General features: G+C 31.3%; 1 protein-coding gene across 1 annotated transcript; it reads right to left on the reverse strand.

Moving 5' to 3' along the window:
- Nucleotides 1-4395: 4395 nt before the first annotated feature.
- LOC134696126 (uncharacterized) lies at nucleotides 4396-7577 on the reverse strand. The gene is made up of 4 exons (XM_063557744.1): nucleotides 6790-7577; nucleotides 6195-6257; nucleotides 5897-6025; nucleotides 4396-4753 (listed from the first exon to the last, which is right to left on the reverse strand). Exons 1-4 carry the CDS (start codon nucleotides 6841-6843, stop codon nucleotides 4514-4516), a joined length of 486 nt encoding a protein of 161 aa, XP_063413814.1. The 5' UTR covers nucleotides 6844-7577; the 3' UTR covers nucleotides 4396-4513.
- Between the last annotated feature and the right edge of the window lie 15104 nt (nucleotides 7578-22681).

Below are 22681 nucleotides of genomic sequence, written 5' to 3' on the forward strand. Positions count from 1 at the left end.
CCTGAACCAAATTGTATGAAACTTATACGCAATGCTTATAACCACAATTCACAAGTCAAGCTCGAATTTTAGTTGCGTCACTTTTTATATTCAAGCGTTTTATGCTTCTTTACGAATAGAACAGTTGCTGGAAATTTTAGTTTCTGTTCTCTAACTTTAGTTTGTCTTTACCAAATGTTATGAAACTTTTACACAATTCTCATTACCACAAACACTGATCAAGTTTGAAATTTGGTGGCGATAGTTATATCGTGTTAGAGTTATATCCCTTTACATACATTGTATGTACAAATTGCGGAATATTTTCGTTTGAGTTATCTAACTTTTACACAATACTATAAAACCAAGATCAAGTTTAAATTATGGTGAAGTAATTTTTACTGCTCTAGGGTTGTGCCTTATTACAAATGGAACCAGACGCTCCACAGGGCACAGTTTTATACGACCGCAGAGGTGAAACCCTGAACAGTTAGGACAAGTATGGACAAAACATTCAAGCTTGATACAACTCTGAATTTGGATTGCGATCAAATTTTTGACATAATATATAGGTTTCTGACACAAAACAAATGTCAAGATCTTAGAAATCTATTGCACAATACTGTGGAATTAGAATGAATACACAATGCTTATTACCACATAACTCAGATCAAGTACACATTTTGGTAGCGTCACATTTACAGTTCTTGAGTTGTGACCCTTTATAACGTTGATGCTTGCGAGGGCATCATTTATGTCCCATGGACATGTTCCCCCTTTTTTTTTTTATAAAAGCCTTGAATATAGATCCACTTTCTTTACAGTTGTATTGATTTAACTTACTGTAACTGTCTTATTTATAAAAAAAAGGATGCAGTATTTTTGGCCAAGAAACAATGCTATAAAAAAGAGTTCAAAGAAGGAAAATGTATTAATAACTATAGGCCACAATAAGGTCGTCCATAATGAGAAATATGTGTACCATTTACGCATAGAAAGCTATAAGGCACCGATATGAAACATGTGGAACAATTCAAACAAAAAAACTTACGTGTTAAATTACTAAAAACAAATATGAAGGACCTAAACAAATAGAAAAATACTAATTCACAGGCCCTTGAAGTTGACATGGCATGGGTACGTAAAGATATTAACAGAGCTTTCTGCATGTATATTTCATTATTTCAGGTCTACAGTTTAAGGTTGCAATAGAAAATATCAAAAAAATTTACGATGAAAGGTGATTTTTGATAATTACTGACGAGACAATGGTTTCGTTTAAAACATCAAAGCTTTGATGAAATACATATTTCAAATAATACACGTCTATAACCTTTTTGGAATAATACACAGCTACAGTTGCAAACTTTCCAGAGGTGCTATCCAGCACTTTGATTGATAAAAAACTATGAGTTAATTTGTAATTTGATTAAAGAACAATGATTAAGAAGGAATTTGTGATTAAATGTTTTATCAGAAAAATAAGAAAAACGCTTTAGAAATCTAACGCTTTGTTTTGTAATGGAGTAAACAGCCAACATTGGGACTCTACGTGCTCTCTCTGCTATAAATGCAATAAGATGCAGGATGTTTGCGGAAACACCGCTAACGAAGATGTATCGATAAACATGCATACTGTCCTGAAGTACAAATGCTTGTATGAATAATGTCTAAAAGTACAAACACTGGTTTGTATATCTGAAGTGAATTTATCCATATATCATGTTCAGTTGATTTTTTATTACAACATGATGTGTTCATTGGAATATATACCACATTGCTAGCATAAGTTCGATCGTAATACTACTATGTGGTTGCTTAAAAGTTGCGAATACCTAGATGGTCGTATAAGTGAGAGGTTTAGTGCTATAAAACAAGATTCAATCCACCATTTTCTACACTTGAAAACGCCTGTACCAAGTCAGGATTATAACATTTATTTGTCATTCGTTTGACGTGTTTTGTCATTTGAATTTGTCATGTGATTAAGGACTTTCCGATTGAATTTTCCACGGAGTTCAGTATTTTTGTGATTTTACTTTTTTACTGCATTGCCAGATGACTATATATAATCAGGTTTGTAGTTTAATGTATTACTTAAACGACATTGTTCAATCCTTTGAATATTTTTTGTTTATTTGTATTAATTTTGTTTGACCATCAAATAACTACAATATGGTATTTCCTATGTGTTGACCGTACTACCTATGGAGTGTATTAATAGGTAACGCGGGGTAACTATATTATATAACTTATTGTGAAATGTTTTGGTAAATAATAAATGATAGCTTATGTTTGACTATGTTGCCTCTTTTGGTTATTTTGATTGTAATAAACAATTTGGGCGATTGTTAGAAAATATCATTTTATTTATATATTCAATAATTATCTGAATATATTAAGATGAGGTAAGATGGCCACTAGGACAAATCTACACAAGAGATCAAATGCACGTTTTACCTTTTACAGTATAATGGATCAGATGTCTACACATTAGTGTATTAACTGATACAATAACGTTAATATTCTACCGCTTTAACATTGGATCATAACGATGGATGAGTGTGTGTTTGTGTCCATATAAACGGATTTTCTGAAACTAAAAGATGTCCATCATAAACCCATGCGTGCAAACTAGCGACACCTTAACCAGTGTGTGTGATTATATATTAATATATTTTTATTTAAAAAATACCAGCAGCTAATCAAGAATATGACATTTTTTATTCATTCGTTTGATTTGTTTGAGCTTTTAATTTTTCTACTTGCTTAGGTACGTCCGGTTGAAGTGTTCCTCGGAGTACGTTGTTGTTTTTACTATACTTTTTATTTCCAATTGATATTTCAGCTTATTCTTCTTTTTTTATATAGCAATAAGAAGATAATGTATGAGTGCCAATGAGACAACTCTCCGTCCAAGTTACAATTTATAAAAATAAACCAGTATAGGTCAAAGTACGGTATTTTACACGGAGCCTTGTCTCGAACCCAACAGCAATCTTTAAACGGACCACGATAGTACTGATGTAATATTATCGGATTAATGACTTAGGACACCTTTTAATGGTACAAAACCTTCACCCACCCTTATCTTCCAGAAAAACAGTGTAACATCACAACATAGAAAGACGCACTATAAAAAATCAGTTGAATCGGCTTAATCCAATCAAAAGACGTATTAAACGCAATTGAACTCAACTGAACGAATGCATTTGATATATGATACCATGTAAACACAAAATCAATTAAATAAGGGATGAATAATGAAAGTGATAGCATTATACCGCTAAGAAATGTTAAACAATTTCAAATAAAAGCAATAAGCTTTAACAATTTATTTGTTGTTTCTGTACGATTTGAAAGCAAGGTTATATTCACTTTTACCTTAAGATTTTTTTTATATATGTAAGACTCTAAAGTGCGATGGTACTCTAAAGTGCGATGGTCACGCTAAAGTGCGATGGTCTACGCTAAAGTGCGATGGTGTAAGTCGCTAAAGTGCGATTGTTGTTTGTTTTTAAGTGTAAAAAGATGACACGCTAAAGTGCGATGGCATGACACGCTAAAGTGCGATGGTCTATGACAAGGTAAAGTGCAATTGTTTATGACACGCTAAAGTGCGATGGCATGATACGCTAAAGTGCGATGGTGTTTGTCACGCTAAAGTACGATGGTATAACACGCTAAAGTGCGATGGTATGAAATGATAAAGTTTTATGGTAGCACATTTGCACCGCTTACAATCAAGTATGTAACGGAAATTGGGTTAATGCAATGGTTATTTTTAGTGTTTTTGAAAGTCATTTTTTTGTTGTTGTATTATTTGTAAATTATGCCGTTGGTTTTCTCTTTCAAACTGTTTTACACTATTCATTGTGTTTCTAAATAGCCTGGTTCAATGTGCTCCATGTTGAAGGTTATAAAAAAAATATTTGCATACAGCAAAAATATTTGGTCTTTGGTAAATAGTTGTTTTGTTTACAAGTTTTTGTTATGTATTTAAATAAGACTGTTTCAATTATTTTCCGCTGGTTGTTGATAACTCTCGGTTGTATAAGATTACTTTTTGCAGGGTTATTTATACGGTAACCTATAGTTAATAAAAAACATATTTTATTTTGTAAAGAGCCATATTGTCTCATTGGCATTCATTTTATAATACAGCACCTGTAGGTTTTTCTGTTACTGGTTGGATGTCGAGTATTTATTTATTTCCCGTAATTGTCTCATTGTCAATCAAAATATGATGTTACAAGTTGTGTTGATAAGTTACTGTCTTGTTGGCGAAAATCAATATATTAAACAAATGTACTTTTACATTTAAAACCTGTGACTTTGATGTAAAGTTATATCATTGGCACTCATATCAATCTTTTTTTTAACTCTATTTAATAAAATATAATTAATTAATTTCAAAGTGAAAAGTAGACTTTATTTGGCACAACTTTTAAAATGACATGGAATTCATAAAATAAATATCTAAATCAAATTCGGACGAATCAAATATTTTGAAACTTGGTGAATTTTGCCATTTTCAAGCTCCTTTTATGGTATACACCTTCCCTTTACTGTCATCATTTTCAATATTCATAACAAGTCCTTTCTTCCAATAGCCGGACAGAAAAACGTTTGTACCCGCGGACAAAGCTGAATTTGGTTTGAAGTCTATAACTGCATTAACTGCGGGATGAAAAGTTTGCATTTCTGTAAGTTTGGATACTTTTTTAGGGAACAACTCTTCCGGATACAAGCTACTGTCCCATTCTTCACGATTCTAAAAAGCGTAAAAATAAAGTTACAATAAAATCAAACCAAGTAATGAAAGTAACAAATGTAACAAAGGAGTAGGTCCGGTAAGAACCGATTTTGGCCTCAAATTTAAGGTTCATCTTACGAAAGATTTTGACCACTTTTTAAACACTTAAGTGATTGATTGATTGTTGGTTGCTTTACGCCGTAAACACTTAAGTGTCTAATTCATTTGAATCAATAAGTTTATGTGAAACATGTGAAAGATTTTAACTGATTTTGTTATTTAAAACGACCCGATTCAAGCTCAAATATGAAAAATCTACCAAATATGCCAAAAAGGGGTCTTACTGGGCCTACTCCTTTAAAGAGTTCAAGACGTGATTATTAATTAAGCAAAGTCCTTAATAAACATGATAAAGGAACATTATTTTTTTTATTTTTTTAGTTTAAAAATTTAAAATAATTTTACTATAACATTTAAAAGTACGTTCACAAATGTGCGTAATGGAAACGACGGCGTTTCAGGCCTGCTATACCAGAATCAGTACGTTGTATACATTTTCTTGCATACAAGTCTTTATAATATGGGCTAACTTCTGACTGAAAGCAAATAAGAAAAGGTTTAAAAAACTAACTTAAAAGTGTTGATAATTTTCAAATTTGTACACAAAATAGGCCGTTGGTGTTTTCGTTTTTGTTTACATAAATTTGTTATTTAAAGACATTCAGTTATACATAGCTAATCAATATGTATAAGTTTTGCTTTTTTTCAACGGCCGTACAGTGACAAATATTTGTAAACTTCTTTGATCAGTTAGTCTTTGTTAGATAGTTGTCATAACATGATGAATATTAAACTACATCTTCTTATTTTTACATTTTCACTTTTTAAAACAAAAATATAATAGTTCAGTAATGTTAGTGCATTTTCAGATACATTAACATGTATATGATGATAAACAAAATAACAGAGATGACATCTATATAACGTTTAGTACGCAGAAATAACTACGGATTTACATTTGTATAAAGAGTTTTACTCATAAAGCCGCAACTATTACCATGCAATAAAATAAAAGTACATTATGTTTAAAAATACCATTGAAGTTGAAAGTGTTAAGGCAATATTTTTATAAACTACTTTTTAGTGATAAAATTTACGTACTTGATGTAAACTTGTTTTGCGCATCATTTGAGAATTTGTGATATCTTGCAGTGGTTGAGACATTTGGAGTTGCTGTTGTGATGGTATCATTTCGTTCAATCTATTGTAAGTCTGTACAGTATTATTGACCTACAATGACAAAAATATTTTAATATTAAAATTGGGTATTCATTTTAAAAGTATAATGATATTTACAAAATGTTTTGGACAATTGAACTTTTTTTTAAATAAAAACGTAAAATGTTATCAAAATACTAAATGATCCTAAATGTAAACATATTAGTATAATAGTACTAACCTCAACATTTTCTACGCCATTTACGGACTCATTACTAGTTATAGTTGCATTTGCAGATATTGCCTAAAATGTAAAAAAAACCAACCAAACTTATAATTATTGACAAAGATGTATATTGTAATCAAATTATTAGCGACTCCACATAAATGTTATATTTTCCAACAATGTACATATTTTTTTTTTATCCAGCAATTAGCTGAGTATTGTACAAATAAAGGGTAGACATATATTTTTTTGCTTTATTTGTGCTTGTTCAAATGTCGATTTCTTTGAAACATTAGAGGCAATAATTTAGATTTAAATAATTTAAGATTACATAATTTAGTAATTATATATTTAGAGCTAATGATTTTGTAAATTAGTAATTTTTTACTTGTCGTTTGTTTACGTAAAAGCAAGGATTTGTATACAAATCCTTGGTAAAAGGTATTAAAATTGTGTTAAGAACGGCCTGTTTTTAAAAAGAAGTACACCAGTCCTGTAAATGAAAGGTAAAGGCAAAATATAATTGTATTTGTATTTATTTTTTAAATAAATAAGTGAAACTAAATTATCATTTATTAATGCAGTACAATAAAGTTTTTTTATGACTAACCTTGTGATTGGGGATGGTACGGACGACCATTAATTTTTCTTGTCTTAAACTCATCAATTACTGCACAAAGATCAGCATTATTAAATTCTTTGCCGTTATCAGTCTGGAGAATCCGAGGTGGGCCAAATATGTAGATGAATTTCAGAAGCAATTCCGACACTTCTTTTGCCGTCTTCTGTTTAAGATGTCCACCAAAGGCAAAGCGGCTGTAACAGTCAACTATGTTGCATATATAATTATAACCTTTGCATGGGGGCATTTTCTTCAGATCCATTTGCCACCTACTATTTGAATAGGTAGCCGGTATAGGTCTTCTGGTTATTTGTGTTTTTGGTAGATCAACAGCTGCTAGGCATTGGGAACATTTTATATGTTGCTTGAACAGTAATCTTGTATTTTCCCGAACTACGGGAAAATAGGTCTTTCTAAGTGTTTCGTACACCGCGTCACTTTTACGGTGATCAATTTTATGGTTGGCATTAATTTCAGCTATCATTTGTTCTTTTGATAAAACTCTGCTGTGATTGTCTCCAATCTGAGTACTTCTGTGGTACAATGCACAGGTATCATCATCATAAAGAAAGTTGGCCAAATATTTTCTTATTTAGTTGCTCTTTTATTTTTTTAGCACCCCAGCTGTTTTCATCAAATTTCTTTTTACAAATTAAATTTACCTCTTCTAAAACCGACCAAAAGTGTTTCGGATTCGGATCATTTGTTTCTCTTTTCTTTCTTTTTTTGTCAAGAATAAATCCTTCATTTGGACACATATTTAGGTTTAACGGCAGCGGCACTCCATTTTTGTTTGTTTGTATAAACGGCTTATAACGTCATAATAATAGTTAACGTTCCGAACGTAAATACTTTCGCGAACAAATGCACTTTCGTGGAAAACGCACTTTAGCGTATTGAGGCATCGGACTTTAGCGTGTCCTACTTTATATGACATACCATCGTACTTTAGCGTATCTTACCAGCTTAGACCATCGCACTTTAGCGTGACCATCGCACTTTAGCGTCCCCATCGCACTTTAGAGTCCTACATATATATTTATGTTGTTCTTAAATGTTGCTAGCAACAACGTATACACGTAGGAACAACTAAGTCTTTGATATTTTTGTAAATTTTTTAACTCAGTGGTGAAGAGACAAAGACATAGTTCTTTTTCAACGAATAATGAGATAAGCAGGTGTTTATCCAAAACAATAAGAAATCTGGAACTCAGTAATCTACAAATATTTGGAATTAACACAATAATCTACAAATATCTGGAATTAACTCAATAATCTACAAATATCCGGAATCAACACAATAATCTACAAATGTCTGGAATTAACACAATACTCTACAAATATCTGGAAATAACTCAATAATCTACAAGTATCTGAAATTAACACAATAATTTACAAGTATCTGGAATTAACTCAATAATCTACAAGTATCTGGAATTAACTCAATAATCAACAAGTATCTGGAATTAACCAACTTTTGGTTACATATTCATCGTTTTATTCACGTTTTAAACTATACATGTTAGGTTTTGACAACGGGTTTCATAATTAAAATTAAGACTTAATTAGCAATTTTGTCTTCGATATTTTGTTTTAAAACCACCTTTGCATCTCTTATCTTACTTTCAAAATATTAAAGCACTTAAATGGCATTTTTTTTTGTATCCGAACAATTCTAGAGAGTCAGACTGAAATTCATAAATTTATACAAAGCTATATAAAATCTACAAGACATAATTATCTCTCTTTCTGAATATTACAATTCTTAACATTTCTCAAATCAAGGTATAAAAGCCTAAGAGAACGTCTTTATAGTCATCAACATTTGTTCATCGATAATCAGTAATAACCAAGTAGAAACATCAAACATATACCTAACATAATTGTAATATCAAAGAATGGCCCATAATTTCAATTCAATATCCATACCCCAAATAAGGCATTGGCAGATAGTTTCACGGCAAAATATCATCCTCTATATATATATGTATATAGCTAGAAGGAAAAACACATATTTCTATCTGCCTGTGAACAATACTGACTTTATCAAAACCTTTAGTATTTTATCTTCCATTGAATATATATTTCTCAACAATGCTTATCAATGTGTTTAATAAAACTATATTTAAAATTCAAATGATTTTATAAAATTTCGAATTCATATTTGCATCTGCAAAAGTTCAGATAAAGATAAAGAATGTTATTTACATAAATAAAAATAATAGTTCTTTTTGTGTTTATAAAAAACCTTTGTTTTCAAAACCGTTATAAATATTTACAAATTACACCAACCCTAAATCTTCAAATATTCTTTTTCAGAAAACTGAGACACAACTACATCTGTCGATCAGTTATTGATCCCCTAAATCTTCAAATATTATTTTTCAGAAAACTGAGACACAACTACATCTGTCGATCAGTTATTGATCAATAGAAAATATACACGGTAGTTAACAGTTTTACCTGTACACTAATTACTAGATTGCTAGAATGAAGTAATTACTATTTTGTAATACTTTTACAAAATGTTGACAACATTTATCAAACTGTATCATAATTATGATTTGATAAATTATATGTATTTGGATTTGATGTTATATTTGTTATTCTCATGGTGTTTTGTCTATTGCTTGTTGCGTTTCGGTTTTGTGTCGTTGTTCTCCTCTTATATTTAATGCGTTTCCCTCGGTTTTAGTTTGTTACCCCGATTTTGTTTTTTGTCCATGGATTTATGAGTTTTGAACAGCGGTATACTACTGTTGCCTTTATTTATATAAATGTTAAAATACATATTATTTATTTTTTTTAAATTTCCAATTCTATTTAATGTACAAATTTCGCTTCATTTGTTTAACTCTATACGAAGAGAGATAACTCACAAATTTCTAATGTAATTTCTGACGTGGTACACATAGTACGGCGAATTATGAAACCCAACAAATAACACCAATACTATACTTGTCAGATGCTCTTGAAAGGTAATTTAAAACATTAACGGTGTCCATTTTCCTGCACCAGATGCGCATTTCGACAATTCATGTCTCTTTATTGATGTTCGTGGCCAAAGTATTTGAAATCCAAAGCTTATATAAAAGATGAAGAGCCATAATCCAAAAGGTCTAAAAAGAATAGCCAAATCCGTGAAAGGAATCAGAGCTTTGCATGAGGGAGATACATTCCTTATTTTATAATAATTTCTAAATCCTGCTTAGCACATGACACCTATCATGTTTATCATTGTTATAGAAATTTTAATTCATTGATCAATTACTCGACCACGTTTTGTTGTAACATGACAATTCAGTTTGATTACGTCGACAAAGCCTATTCTATTTCAGATATATATTTTTTGGGGCCAAGTAATGGTGTTTTTTTAAAGGAAGTTGAATTATTTTAATTCCTTGTTGTGCTACAATACATTTTCAATTATTTATAATAAACTATATCTTTTTCTTCGTCAGAAAACGTTCCATTAAATCGTATGTGGCTATCATTATACTTCATTGGAGCAGTTTGTTTGATTTCTTTAAAATCAAGCAATATCTTATAATAACATTTGTTATTATTTCGTTTGTTTTGACCCTAAAAATCCATTGACTTCCATTACTTTTTTGTAAGATGTTAAAAGAAACGGGTTAATTTTTTTTTTGATAATAGTAAAATCATACATTAAACGATTAAACTACACACAATTTTTATTATTTAATGCACAAGCTTTGTGACAAGGTAAGACAAGGAGCTTTGATACACATACTGGTACAAACTTGGCAAGTTTTAAGTTTACGAGCAGGAATTGAACATGTCATTTGAAACACATAAATTGACAACACAAATATACATAACTATCTAAAATTAATAATATATCAGAAACAAGTTAGGTACTTACACACACAACTCTTTGCGGGAAGATTTTTTAACATAATTTAGAACTATTTTGAGTATAGGTATAACCCTATTATAAATCCAAAACACATAAGAAAAAACAATCAAACGAGTTTTCAAAATCCACTCTAGTAGATAAAAAAAAACCTTTATAACTAGTTTATTAGTTTTATAATGAAACGCATCAGAATACGATGATTAACAGGAGATATGAGAAAGTATATAGAGAAAAGTATTAAAAAAAAATTCCAAGCCTTTCTTTTACCCTCTGTTATTTTAGCTCCTGTTTAATACATCCACTTTGTTTTCTATAAATAATTAAGTGAGTTGTAACCTTGAACTTGATCATAGTCAAATACGCTCTTTAATACATAGAAGAACAATCTTATTTAAAGCATCGATAAGACACCGCATGGCACTGAATTTCCGGAAATTGAAAATCGTAAATTGTCTTGACACACGGGCTATGATGATACAACTTATCCTAGACCGACTGCAATTCTTCTAGTCTCGTGATATCGCTCCTGCATTAATTTTGAACCCTGCTGAAGGCAAACAGAGTTTGAAACCGTACAACGACATAATCATCTTATATAACTGAAACATTGCAGTGACGTCATTCCGTTGTTGTACTCGTTTTTTATTTCAGTGATTGGACAATCGTTTACCTGTGAGAAACCATTATGTTACCTTCAACTGTCAAATATGTTAAAGTATAGTCCTCCTCTTTCTAAAAAATATTGGACAGCTGAAGATAGCGGCATGGTTTCTTGTAGGTAAATGATAGTTTAATCACTGACAAAAAAATCGATTTGTTTTCTTCTTTTTTTGAAAATACAACCATTGTTATTAAAGTCAGCTTCCAAAACATTAATTTTGTCACTTTTTTAAAGGGTTTGTTGAGAAATAAAATCCCTTTCAAATTGACTTTAAAACTCCCAATACTTTAATCATAGCCATTGTTCTTATGTTGTCTCCTTTAGCACAGGACTCATTTAGCTGGTTGATAATGCTCGTTTTAAGTCTTGTTTTTGTTGCTTTGATGTCTTAACTTTTTCTATAGATATATCCTCATCCAGTTTTTTTTTTATCAAAATTGACATCTGGTGTTGCTCTTCTTCTTTCTTACATTTTTTTAGCTACAATTAAACTGAAGGTTTTGTTTTAGTAACGCCTCTAACAAATGATAAATCATGTCGCATAACAAGGATCATAAACAACCTAAACCTCACCCTCTCTACAAAGTCCAAATCTAGAACATGCTTCATGGACTAGGGGACAACATTTTATAGTTTTTAATAATTCAGGGTTTTCTTCCTAAATAAAATTAACGGTACCAATCTTCTTGCACCAAATGCGCATTTCGACAATACATGTCTCTTCAGTGATGCTCGTCGCAAAAATATTTGAAATCCAAAGCTTATATAAAAGGTGAAGAGCTACAATCCAAAAGGTAAAAAAAGTATAGCCAAATCCGTGAAAGGAATCAGAGCTTTGCATGAAGGAGATGCATTGTTTAATTCCTAAACATGCATGACATATTTGACACTGGTCATTAATCAAACAACAATCATTCAATCAATTAATGTAGATTTCGGCGGTGTTTTACAAATTGTTATATATTTTAAGGCTGACTTCACTTCTGAACGACGATGAATATAGGAAGCAGAATAAAGAAAGAAGTGATCGCACTGTGTTCGTAGTGATCATTTATGCTATAAAAGAAAATAAGAAAGATTTGTTTATTTTTTTCAAAAGGAAATCGAGAGACAAAACTATGTTTCGGTAACATTAAAAAAACCAAGGGACATCAAAACACAAATAAACGAGAAAAGAGCGACACAATCTTGCAGATAAAAAAACCCAGACCAGTCCAATAGTTTACAGAATGGACTGTTATCGGCTTATATCCTTTACATAAAAAATAATTTCTCTCATCAGAAACTTGTAAGACCTTGTCAGATAGTACAATCATTAATATTTATCATATATATGAAGAAGAAAAAAAATATGTGAGACTCATGTCTAGTTTCTAAATTAATGAAAGATATGAAAAAAAATAAGGAAAAAAATAGTCTTGAATTTAATGCGTCCGAACGATTCTCTTAATCAACTGTTATCAGGAACTCTAAAAGCCGTATACTCAAAAGTCTAAATTTGAAAGAACCGTAACAGAGCTACAGGAATGTGACCGATAAGGACATAAAACAATTGCAAATAATTTTTCAAAAAAGGTTGTGTAAGGAGGATTTGTCATATAAAATCATTAATCATTCATGTAAGAGGTTGAATTTATGCAAATGATGCTCTAAGACAAAAATCCCATGTTAATAAAATTAAATTTCTGCGATTAACGCTTTTACATTCAAAACAAAACTTTGAAAAGAAATATTCGACAATTTAGTGTGTGTTAAAACAGGGATAATCAAACGTTACACAACTTACCGGTAAGCAACAAAGCACATCAAATGTAAACAAAAATGAACCTGGAATATCAAATGTTATAGACATATGGTGTAATTGGAACAGATGATACGGATTGTATGAACAAAATCCTTACAAGAAGGATTTTGCATGTGATGAAACGTATAATGAAGATTACCTGTCATTGTTTTACCTTTTGGTATTTGGGTAACAGTCATGATTCCATTTATATTATGTTGGTTGAAAAGTCAAGTCAAACGTAATGTTTTCAAAGGCGTACCGCTTAACTTTCCGTAAGCTATTTGTTATTGAGATATGTAAACTTTCTTAATTTGATCTATACATGTACCCTGAACTCTGAGGATTAACAACCGTCGAGGCTAATTCAATATAATTATCAAAAATGAAACGTCAGCAATTGTAAACGTTTCATTTTGACAAGCAACAAGCTACGGATTGGAAATATGTTTCACAAAAAAAAGATATTTTGGAATGATTTGGGTTATTGTTAGATGCCTGTTTTTAAATTACATGTTTTTCCAGTTTTTGAATTTACGTTATTCTTTTTAAAGTTTAAAAAAAATCGAATTATATTTGTTTCAGTTGTGACAATTTTGATCACCTCATACTTTTTTTTTACAAATATAAAATGATACATTATGACTAACATATATTACTAATCCTGGCATATATTACCTTTGCCGTACTTTGCACAACCTATTGAAGTTATTGGTCCTCAATGATCTACAAATTTGCATTTGTTTTAGGCTTTCTATCTATATTGATCTGAGCGTCACTGATGAATTATGTAGATTACACACGTATGATATTATTAGTTTGGTACCTTTGATAAATAAAACCATCACTTGTTTGATGTCACTTCTGATAGACGTTTCCACCCAAGAGTTTGACCAGTTCAGAAGTCAGCACTACAATCTTGACATCAATATCAACTATATTGCCATTTTTAAAAATTTACTGTTTGCAAAAGTATGAATTATTCGACAAACTATGGATGTTCTTATCACAATTATATATTACCTTAGCCGTCTTCGGCACAACATTTTTTGGAATTTTGGTCCTAGATGCTTCTCAACTCTGAACCTTTTTTGGCTTTATAACGATTTTGATATGAGCATCACTGATGAGTCTTTTGAAGACAAAACGAGCGTCTGATGTATCAAATTATAAGCCTAGTAGCCTTGATAACAATTTTGTGTCTCTCGCCTTCCTTAACGAAGATTCGAATTATAAATATTAAAAACTGACTTGTCAACTGGCCTATTTTGCTTCTCTGACCAAATTCTATCTTTATTTACGCCATTTGGGTATATTCTGAGCATTTCTACGAAAACTAAAAAGTGATATGATATGCTAATATTGAATTGATGTATTATTTAAAGTTTTTTGGTTTTTAAGCTTTTTTTTAACTTTTATAATTTTTATACTTGATAGTGATAGAAAGTTTTAAATACATATAAGATGTTATGCAATGCGTGTAAATTAGACAACTCTCCATCCAAGTAAAAATGTGTTAAAGTAAACCATTCAACAAGAAATCTTAGCTCACCCCGGAAAGCAAACTATGAAGGGTCCCCAAAAAATACTAGACTAAGTGTTAAACTATTCAAACTGAAAAAGCAACGTTCTATTCTACATAAAAAGGAAAAACGAGAAACACACCAACAATGTACATGTAGGGGTAATGTTTAAAGTTAATATCACCTGTTCTCATCAGCAAAAATGAAACACATGTACCATTAATAATGTCTCATGAGTGAAAATGTAACACATGTACCATTAATAATGTCTCATGAGTGAAAATGTAACACATGTGCCATTAATAATGTCTTAAGATTGAAAATGTAACATATGTACCATTAGTATGTTTTCCTAGCACCTATGGCAGTTATAACAGGATGGTTCCAAAGAACGACTGAAAGTACTAGCCTAAACACGAAATATAAGTTCATCAATACAAACTTGATGTCTTGTTTACCTGTTAAGTTTTAGTAGTTAAATGACTGGTAAATACGGCAATTTGCGATATGACCATTCGTTCGTTCAACCCCTAAAACATGTTAAATATTTCATCACCGCTTCAATAATGTCATTACCTTCTGGAGGAACACGGGACATCAAGATGGCTGAATACTACAAGGTATGTATTATTACTTATTAATAAAAAGATATGTTCTAACAAATATATATAAGTAGGAGGTTGTCTAATCCGCGAATATTTGTGTGTTAATTGCACCTAGCATGTCTACGTTATTGAACTGTACAGTTATCGGCTGCCTCAGTAGTTTAAGGACTCACGTTATGATCTAAATGTTCTTATTGCGAAATATTCGGCTTCGAATATTTGTTATGAAGGTTAATCGAAAAAGGCGCTTTCGACGGATCAAATTTATTTGTCATGTTTTGGAATTGTTGTCAGATTTTCGGAATCCTGTGGTGTTATCCATATAAATGCCTTAAACAAATTTACCAATTAACACCCAGTTTTCTTTTTACATGTATAATTATAAGCCATCTGCAAAAGTTTTATACAATTTTAATTATTTTTTAATAGTTTTTGAGATCTGAAACTTGTCAATGATAACACTATGAAAAGTCAAGAGAAAACAGTTTCCCGCCAAAATTTCAATGGCTAATATCTCGTTACCAAGCCCATTGACCTTTATATTTTTTTGGGGCTCTTTTGGTTCCTTTATTAATCCCCTATCAGTATATACTAGTGTAATGAAAAGTTAATTATTTTGAAACTGAGTGTTTTTTTTTCTATATATTTAAAGAGCGTAATCTTTATATTGATCAGCTATTCATATTAGTTCTGGCTGTCATATGCACCTGTCATAGAACATGCGTAGCACAGATCTTTCCAGGACAAATACCTCTACAGATACCTGGACAAATATTTCCAGGACAGGTTATACCTGGACAAGATCAGGCAGAACAACAGCAGGATTTTTTCCTAATTGATGACAGTGGACCTACAGGTATTTTTTTTTTTTATTTTTCGCAATTTACAACATTGCATATTTGATACAAATGTCACTATAAAATAATTATGAAATGAAGATAAAAAGTGGTATGATTGCCAATAAGACAACTCTCCACAAAAGAAAATATTACACAGAAATTAACAACTATAGGTCACCGTGCGGTCTTCAACAGTGAGCAAAGCCTATACTGCATAGTCATGATAGTTCGTTATTTATATCATTTATATTACAAACGTTGGTATACGTCATGCCAAATGTTTCGTTTTTAAATAAAAATGTCTTCACTTAATTCTGTTCTATTTTTATAAGTTTTTTTTTAAATTATCATAGAATGTCTACGTATTTAGTTTATGCTTCTTAATACGTAAATGTTACGCCAATTTTTTTGATTTCTAATGAACCTGACCGCTATTTTTTTGTCTGTTTTTTTCTTCTATTATTTATTATAGAATTTTTACCTATCTAGTGTAATTTTCTGATTATGAATGTTATTTGTCAACATTTGATTAATATCACTTATCGAATGCGTAATCTATTGTGGGTGTATCACGATAATTCAGCCAAACAGAGTCTAGGTGACATCTCAACATATTATAAAAAGATCACGCAACATAATCCTAATCTCTATTAACCTTGTTATAAACAGGAATGTCAGAGAGTTATTGAAAAAAACATCTTTTCTAAATGCATTTTAAAAATTGTGATAGACTGGTAAAGAATCATTTCCCAATGCACGTATTGTGTTATAAGTAACAAAATGTTATGTATAGCAACTCAATCGATATTTTCACCGTCATTAAAGTTAAAAACTGGTAATAAATACTTCTTATCGTATTTACTGAAATCACTTTAGCAGATGAAGCTGGAATTGGGTCAGGATCAGCTTTGCAAACAGCTTTGCAATTGTTTCCACTAGCTCTTTTAACACTGGCTGTACCAATGATGGAAATGGCAAGGACGACTACTGCTACCATTGGGACAACTGTTGTTACAACAACTGTCCCAACAACACAAACAGCTACGCAAACAAGTTAGTATTGTAGGCATATTATAATTATTATAATTTGATGTAACGTGTGTCCTGATTGGCTGACGTCGTTTTGTCTAACATATCATAGACACAATTTTGTCATGTGACCATGACGTCATCAACGTTTTTCAATGATTTACGCCGGTTGAACATGGAGTTTAGTATTAAATTATAAGAAATATCTGTAATATTATTGGTTCAAAACAAATTCCACAGTTTCTGTAAATCATACTCTACATATTCTTCAAACGAAACATATCTTATACTTAAAATATGTAATATTGAAATTATATGCGCGTTATTCAGTGTGCACCACATTTTTTTATGTTATTTCTTCATAGACAGAAAAAAATATTACAGTCATTCCTTAAATATTAATCTCAATAATTCGTTTAGAGGAGATAATAAAAAGCATTCCTCTACGGCTGCAAAGTTAAAACTACTTATAATGTATAGTAAAAAAAGTCTTGAAAAACAATATGTAAAAATTCCGATTGTTTGAGTAGATTTAACATAAACATATCTAAATTTAATTCATATTTTTTTTCATTCTTTAAACTACAATGTACTTAAGGATTATGTACCCTTGTGCTGATACAATGCTAAACATATGGAAATTTTATAGAAAATCCACAGTCTTTAACCTTGTATTCTCATATTTGACTATTTGATGACTGATAGATATAGGATTATTGCATGCAGAGCTAGCATTGATTTCATTAAAACAAGTTTATTAATGTTGTCATTTGTTAAAACAAATAAAAATATGGACCAAATAGGGTGCGGTCGACTTAAGTGTCTCACCACGAGGTATTTTTGAATTTACAGGTTGGTTAGAACTTTTTGTGAAAAATAAACACTAGCACATCAAAGAAAAGCAAGCGAGTAATCTATGTTTCAAATTTTAAAACACAAATCTTTTACTTAAAGGCTGTGGATTTTCTATAAAAATCTCGGTTCATTTGCCGCAAAGTACTCTTTTACTGTAAAATGCAACGAAACAGTAAATAAAAATGCTTTGCATCAAGTTTATCTACAAAATTGCCTCTCTCTTTTATTCATTTTATCTTTGGTTTTGAAACAATTGAAGTTCGAAAAGTTCGTACAAAAATGGCTACAGAAGGGGTCATTAACCTTCACAGATAACAATATCGTTAACAAAAGTACTGTAGAAATAGTACTATGGCATATTACAACTATAATTATATTTTGCGACGAAGTCAGTATACTGTTTGTTTATTCATTATTTGAAAGAGACAACAAGAAATGGAACTCCAAGTCAATATCAAATATGGGATGTCAATACACACTTACAAAATCAAACGCTATTAATTAACGGAACAAGAAGAAAACAACTGTAAAAGACATGATTTGGTACAATCGTTTTTCTTATATAATAGGATAATTTTGAATCCAGCAGCGACTACTGTGTAGACAAGCATTACATGCATACATTTCATTCCACAAATAATTTAAACATTTAAAACAGATGCAAATTTAACGAACGTTTGTTAGCAGTCCTACTGTGACTTTAATGAATTGTATTGACCTTGCCAAATGGCGATATCATGCATTTATTTGTTTATTGTTTGCCTATTAGTAAAAATATAACTCATATTGTGTCATATAAAAAGCACCATGTGTACCAACAAGTTGCCCGGACGGATATATGTTGCTAACTGACCAAGCTGCCAGTCCGAATTGTTACCTCTTCAGTGGACTTGCTCAGGCAAAATGGTATGATGCAAAAGTGAGTAACTTTAATACTGTATCAGATTTAATTACGTTACCAAGAATTTCTTAGACTTTGTTGTCCTTTACAGAGACGTATGATCACTTTTGCAATTTATCAAATGTGGCTGTTTTGCTACGGTTTCGAGAAGGCGAAAAAATGAAAGTAACTCTATTACAAAAATGTTAACTAAACCATCTCTATTGATATTTAGTGTAATAAAAAAAATCCTGACCTTTTTCAGTATCATGATGTTCTTCAATGCCAAGACATTAAGAATTTAAAATCATCCCTTCATAAATGTTACGAACGCCATCACGAGTTAGTTGGCCGTTATAGAATATCCCTTTCAAATATGATATCGGATATCTTGGTTATATCGTAACTACAATCCCATTCCATTTTCACGATTATGATCTACTCAATTAGAATATTTATCGGGTTTGTAACAACTTTTATATGATGTGTTTTGTGTACTATCATTTGTCTGTGTGTCTTTTTTAATCATGGCGTTGTCAGTTTATGTTCGATCTATTAGTTTGACAGTCACTCTGAGTATATGTTGCCCCTCTTCTAAAATCATTCCCAGAACCTATACTATAAATGTTTAAAAAGTAAAGGCATATAATGCATGTATCGTTTGTAATATCAAACAATTATAAATGTCAATTCTGCATCTTTGCATCTTGTTTTAAAATTTAGAAGCAATGCACAATGAAGGGTGCCTACTTATGGAGGCCAAATAGTGAAATAGAAGCTAATGCTGTCAAGAATAAGTTCGAATTCGGTAAGTTATAAATAAAGTTGTAATTATTAATAGCTTGTATCGTTCTAATGAAAAAACATCAGTGACTAATACTTGAAAAAACATTTCTCAAAATTTGTCCCCCGTAAAATATTAAAAAAACCTTCACGAGGTTCAACTTCTATCAGAAGAATTACATGTATCAATTTAAGAATTGTGCATTCTGGATTATACTGTCATGCTATAAAATGATAACTATAAAGATGGAGACAGCTCTATCGACTTGAAGCTTAGTGTCTGAGGTCAGAGTTTTATCATCAAAACGAGGGTATCCTATCACCAGACAAGAGTAAAGAGTTGAGCTGTATCTGTTAAACATTTTACAAACTTGTAGACTTTTTAAACGAGTAGGGGCATTTGAATGTGATGTTGGCCCAATAATATTTTTGAAAAATATTTCAAAATTCGTACATACATGTAGTTTCAAATGATCAGGAAATGTACATAAATTTCAAATATTTATAATGCTATGACGTCACTTTAGCAACATTCCAGCAGCTCCTGCATACGGGTATACATGTATGTCTCGCAGTTGCTTTTATTTCCTATCATGATTTTCTTAAACTAGAGGCTCTAAAGAGTCTGTGTCTCTCACCTTGGTATATGTATAAACAGCACAAAAAAACAAAGGACACAAATTATAGACGAGAATAGAATTCATGATAATTTTTTTGTTTTGGTGATGATGATGTGTTTGTCAATCTCACTTTACTGAACATTCTTGCTGTTTACAATGTTCTCTATCTATACTAAACTTAGCTCAGAAGTATCAAAGGAAAACATTTGTTAAAAATTTACAAAAATTTACAAAATTTACGAAAAAAAAATAATATAAAGAGCAATAACTTCTTAAGGGGTCAATTGATCGTTTTGGTAAAGTTGACCTATTTGTAGATCTTACTTTGTTTTACATAATTGCTGTTTACAGTTTATCACTATCTAAGATAATATTGAAGATAATAACCAAAAACTGCAAATTTTTCTTAAAATTACCAATTCAGGGGCAGCAACCCTACCACAGGTTGCATGATTTGTCTTAGAATTTCAGGGCAGTTAGATCTTAATGAACAATTTTAATACCGTCAGATTTGCTCTAAATGCTTTGGTTTCCGATATATTTGTCAAAAACTGCATTTTACCCCTATGTGCTATTTTTAGCCATCTTGGTTGGTGGGCGGGGTCATCAGACACATTTTTACAACTATATACCCCAATAATGATTGTGGCCAAGTTTGGTTAAACTTGTAAAAGTAGTTTCAAAGGAGAAGATTTTTTTAAAGATTACTAAAATTTTAGAAAAAATGTTAAAAATTGACTATAAAGGGCAATAACTCCTTAAGTGGTCAGCTGACCATTTTGGTCATGTTGACTTATTTTTAGATCGTACTTTGCTGAACATTATTGCTGTCATCAGTTTATCTCTATCTATATAATTATTCAAAATAATAACCAAAAACTGCAAAATTTCCTTAAAATTACTAATTCAGGAGCAGCAACCCAACAACAGGTTGTCCAATTTGTTTTAAAATTACACGGCGGATAGATCTTGACCTGATAAACAATATAACACCTTGTCAGTTTTGCTCTAAATGCTGCTGTTTCAGAGATAGAAGCAAAAATCTACATTTTACCCCTATGTTCTATTTTCAGCCAATTCGGCCATCTTGAATGGTTGGCCGTGTCATAGGACACATATTTTAAACAAAATACCCCAATGATGATTGTGGCCAAGTTTTGTTAAATTTGGCCCAGTAGTTTCAAAAAAGAAGATTTTTGTAAAAGAACACTTAAGTTTTGAAAAATTGTTAAAAATTTACTATAAAGGGCAATAACTCCTTAAGGGGTCAAATGACAATTTTGGTTAAGACGACTTACAAATGTATTTGTAGATCGTACTTTGCTGAACATATTGCTGTTTATAGTTTATCCTTATCTGTAAGATCATTCAAAATAATAACCAAAAATGAAAATTTCCTTAAAATTACTTATTCAGGAGCAGCAACCCAACAGCAGGTTGTCTGATTTGTTTGAAAATGTCCGGGCAACTAGATCTTGATCTAATAAACAATTTTACTTCTTTCAAATTTGCTCTAAATGCTTTAGTTTTAGAGATACAAGCCAAAATCTACATTTTACCCCTATGTTCTATTTTTAGCCATGGCAGCCATTATCCTTAGTTGGCCGGGTCATCGGACAAATTTTTTAAACTAGATACCCTAATGATGATTGTGGCGAAGTGTGGTGAAAATTTATCGACGACGGACGCAGGACGCAGGACGACGGACGCAGGACGACGGACGCAGGACGACGGACGCAGGACGACGGACGCAGGAAGCAGGACGCGGGACGACGGACGACGGACGCAGGACGACTGACATAGGACGAAGGACGCAGAAAGCAGGACGCGGGACGACGGACGACGGACGCCGAGTGATGAAAAAGCCTATTTGTGAGCTAAATAGGGTTGATACTCACAAGGTAACAAAAGTTTCGTATAGTGAAGTTGAAATCATCCCTTCGAAAATTTTACGGACGCCATCACGAGTTGGTTGACCGTTAAGAAATAACTGTTTAAAAGATGATATAGTATATATCCTAACGTTGTAACTACAATCTCCTTACCTTTCATGAATGTGACCTACCGAATTAGACTTTTCACAGGATTTGTTATAACATGAGCAACACGACGGGTGCAACATATGAAATTAAAAATATCAATGATTAAAAATTTATACTTTAAGTTGGAAGAGCATTAGTTATCAACCAAAATTAAAAAAAAATATTGATAGGTCATGGAGCTCTTTGTCGAGATATTTGATATATAAAACATGGCGCGAAAAGGCTGACTCGGATTTTACCTTATATTTGTATTGGTATTATTTTGATCTTAAATTATAAGAATGAAAATCAACAATCTGCTATAAATTTGGAAAATCACCTTTTATGAGATATTAACTCTTGAATAAATAACAGAATGGGTGTTATGGGGCAAAACATTT

Source organism: Mytilus trossulus, chromosome 14 (genome assembly GCF_036588685.1).
Source record: "Mytilus trossulus isolate FHL-02 chromosome 14, PNRI_Mtr1.1.1.hap1, whole genome shotgun sequence".
In the NCBI taxonomy this organism is placed as follows: domain Eukaryota; kingdom Metazoa; phylum Mollusca; class Bivalvia; order Mytilida; family Mytilidae; genus Mytilus; species Mytilus trossulus.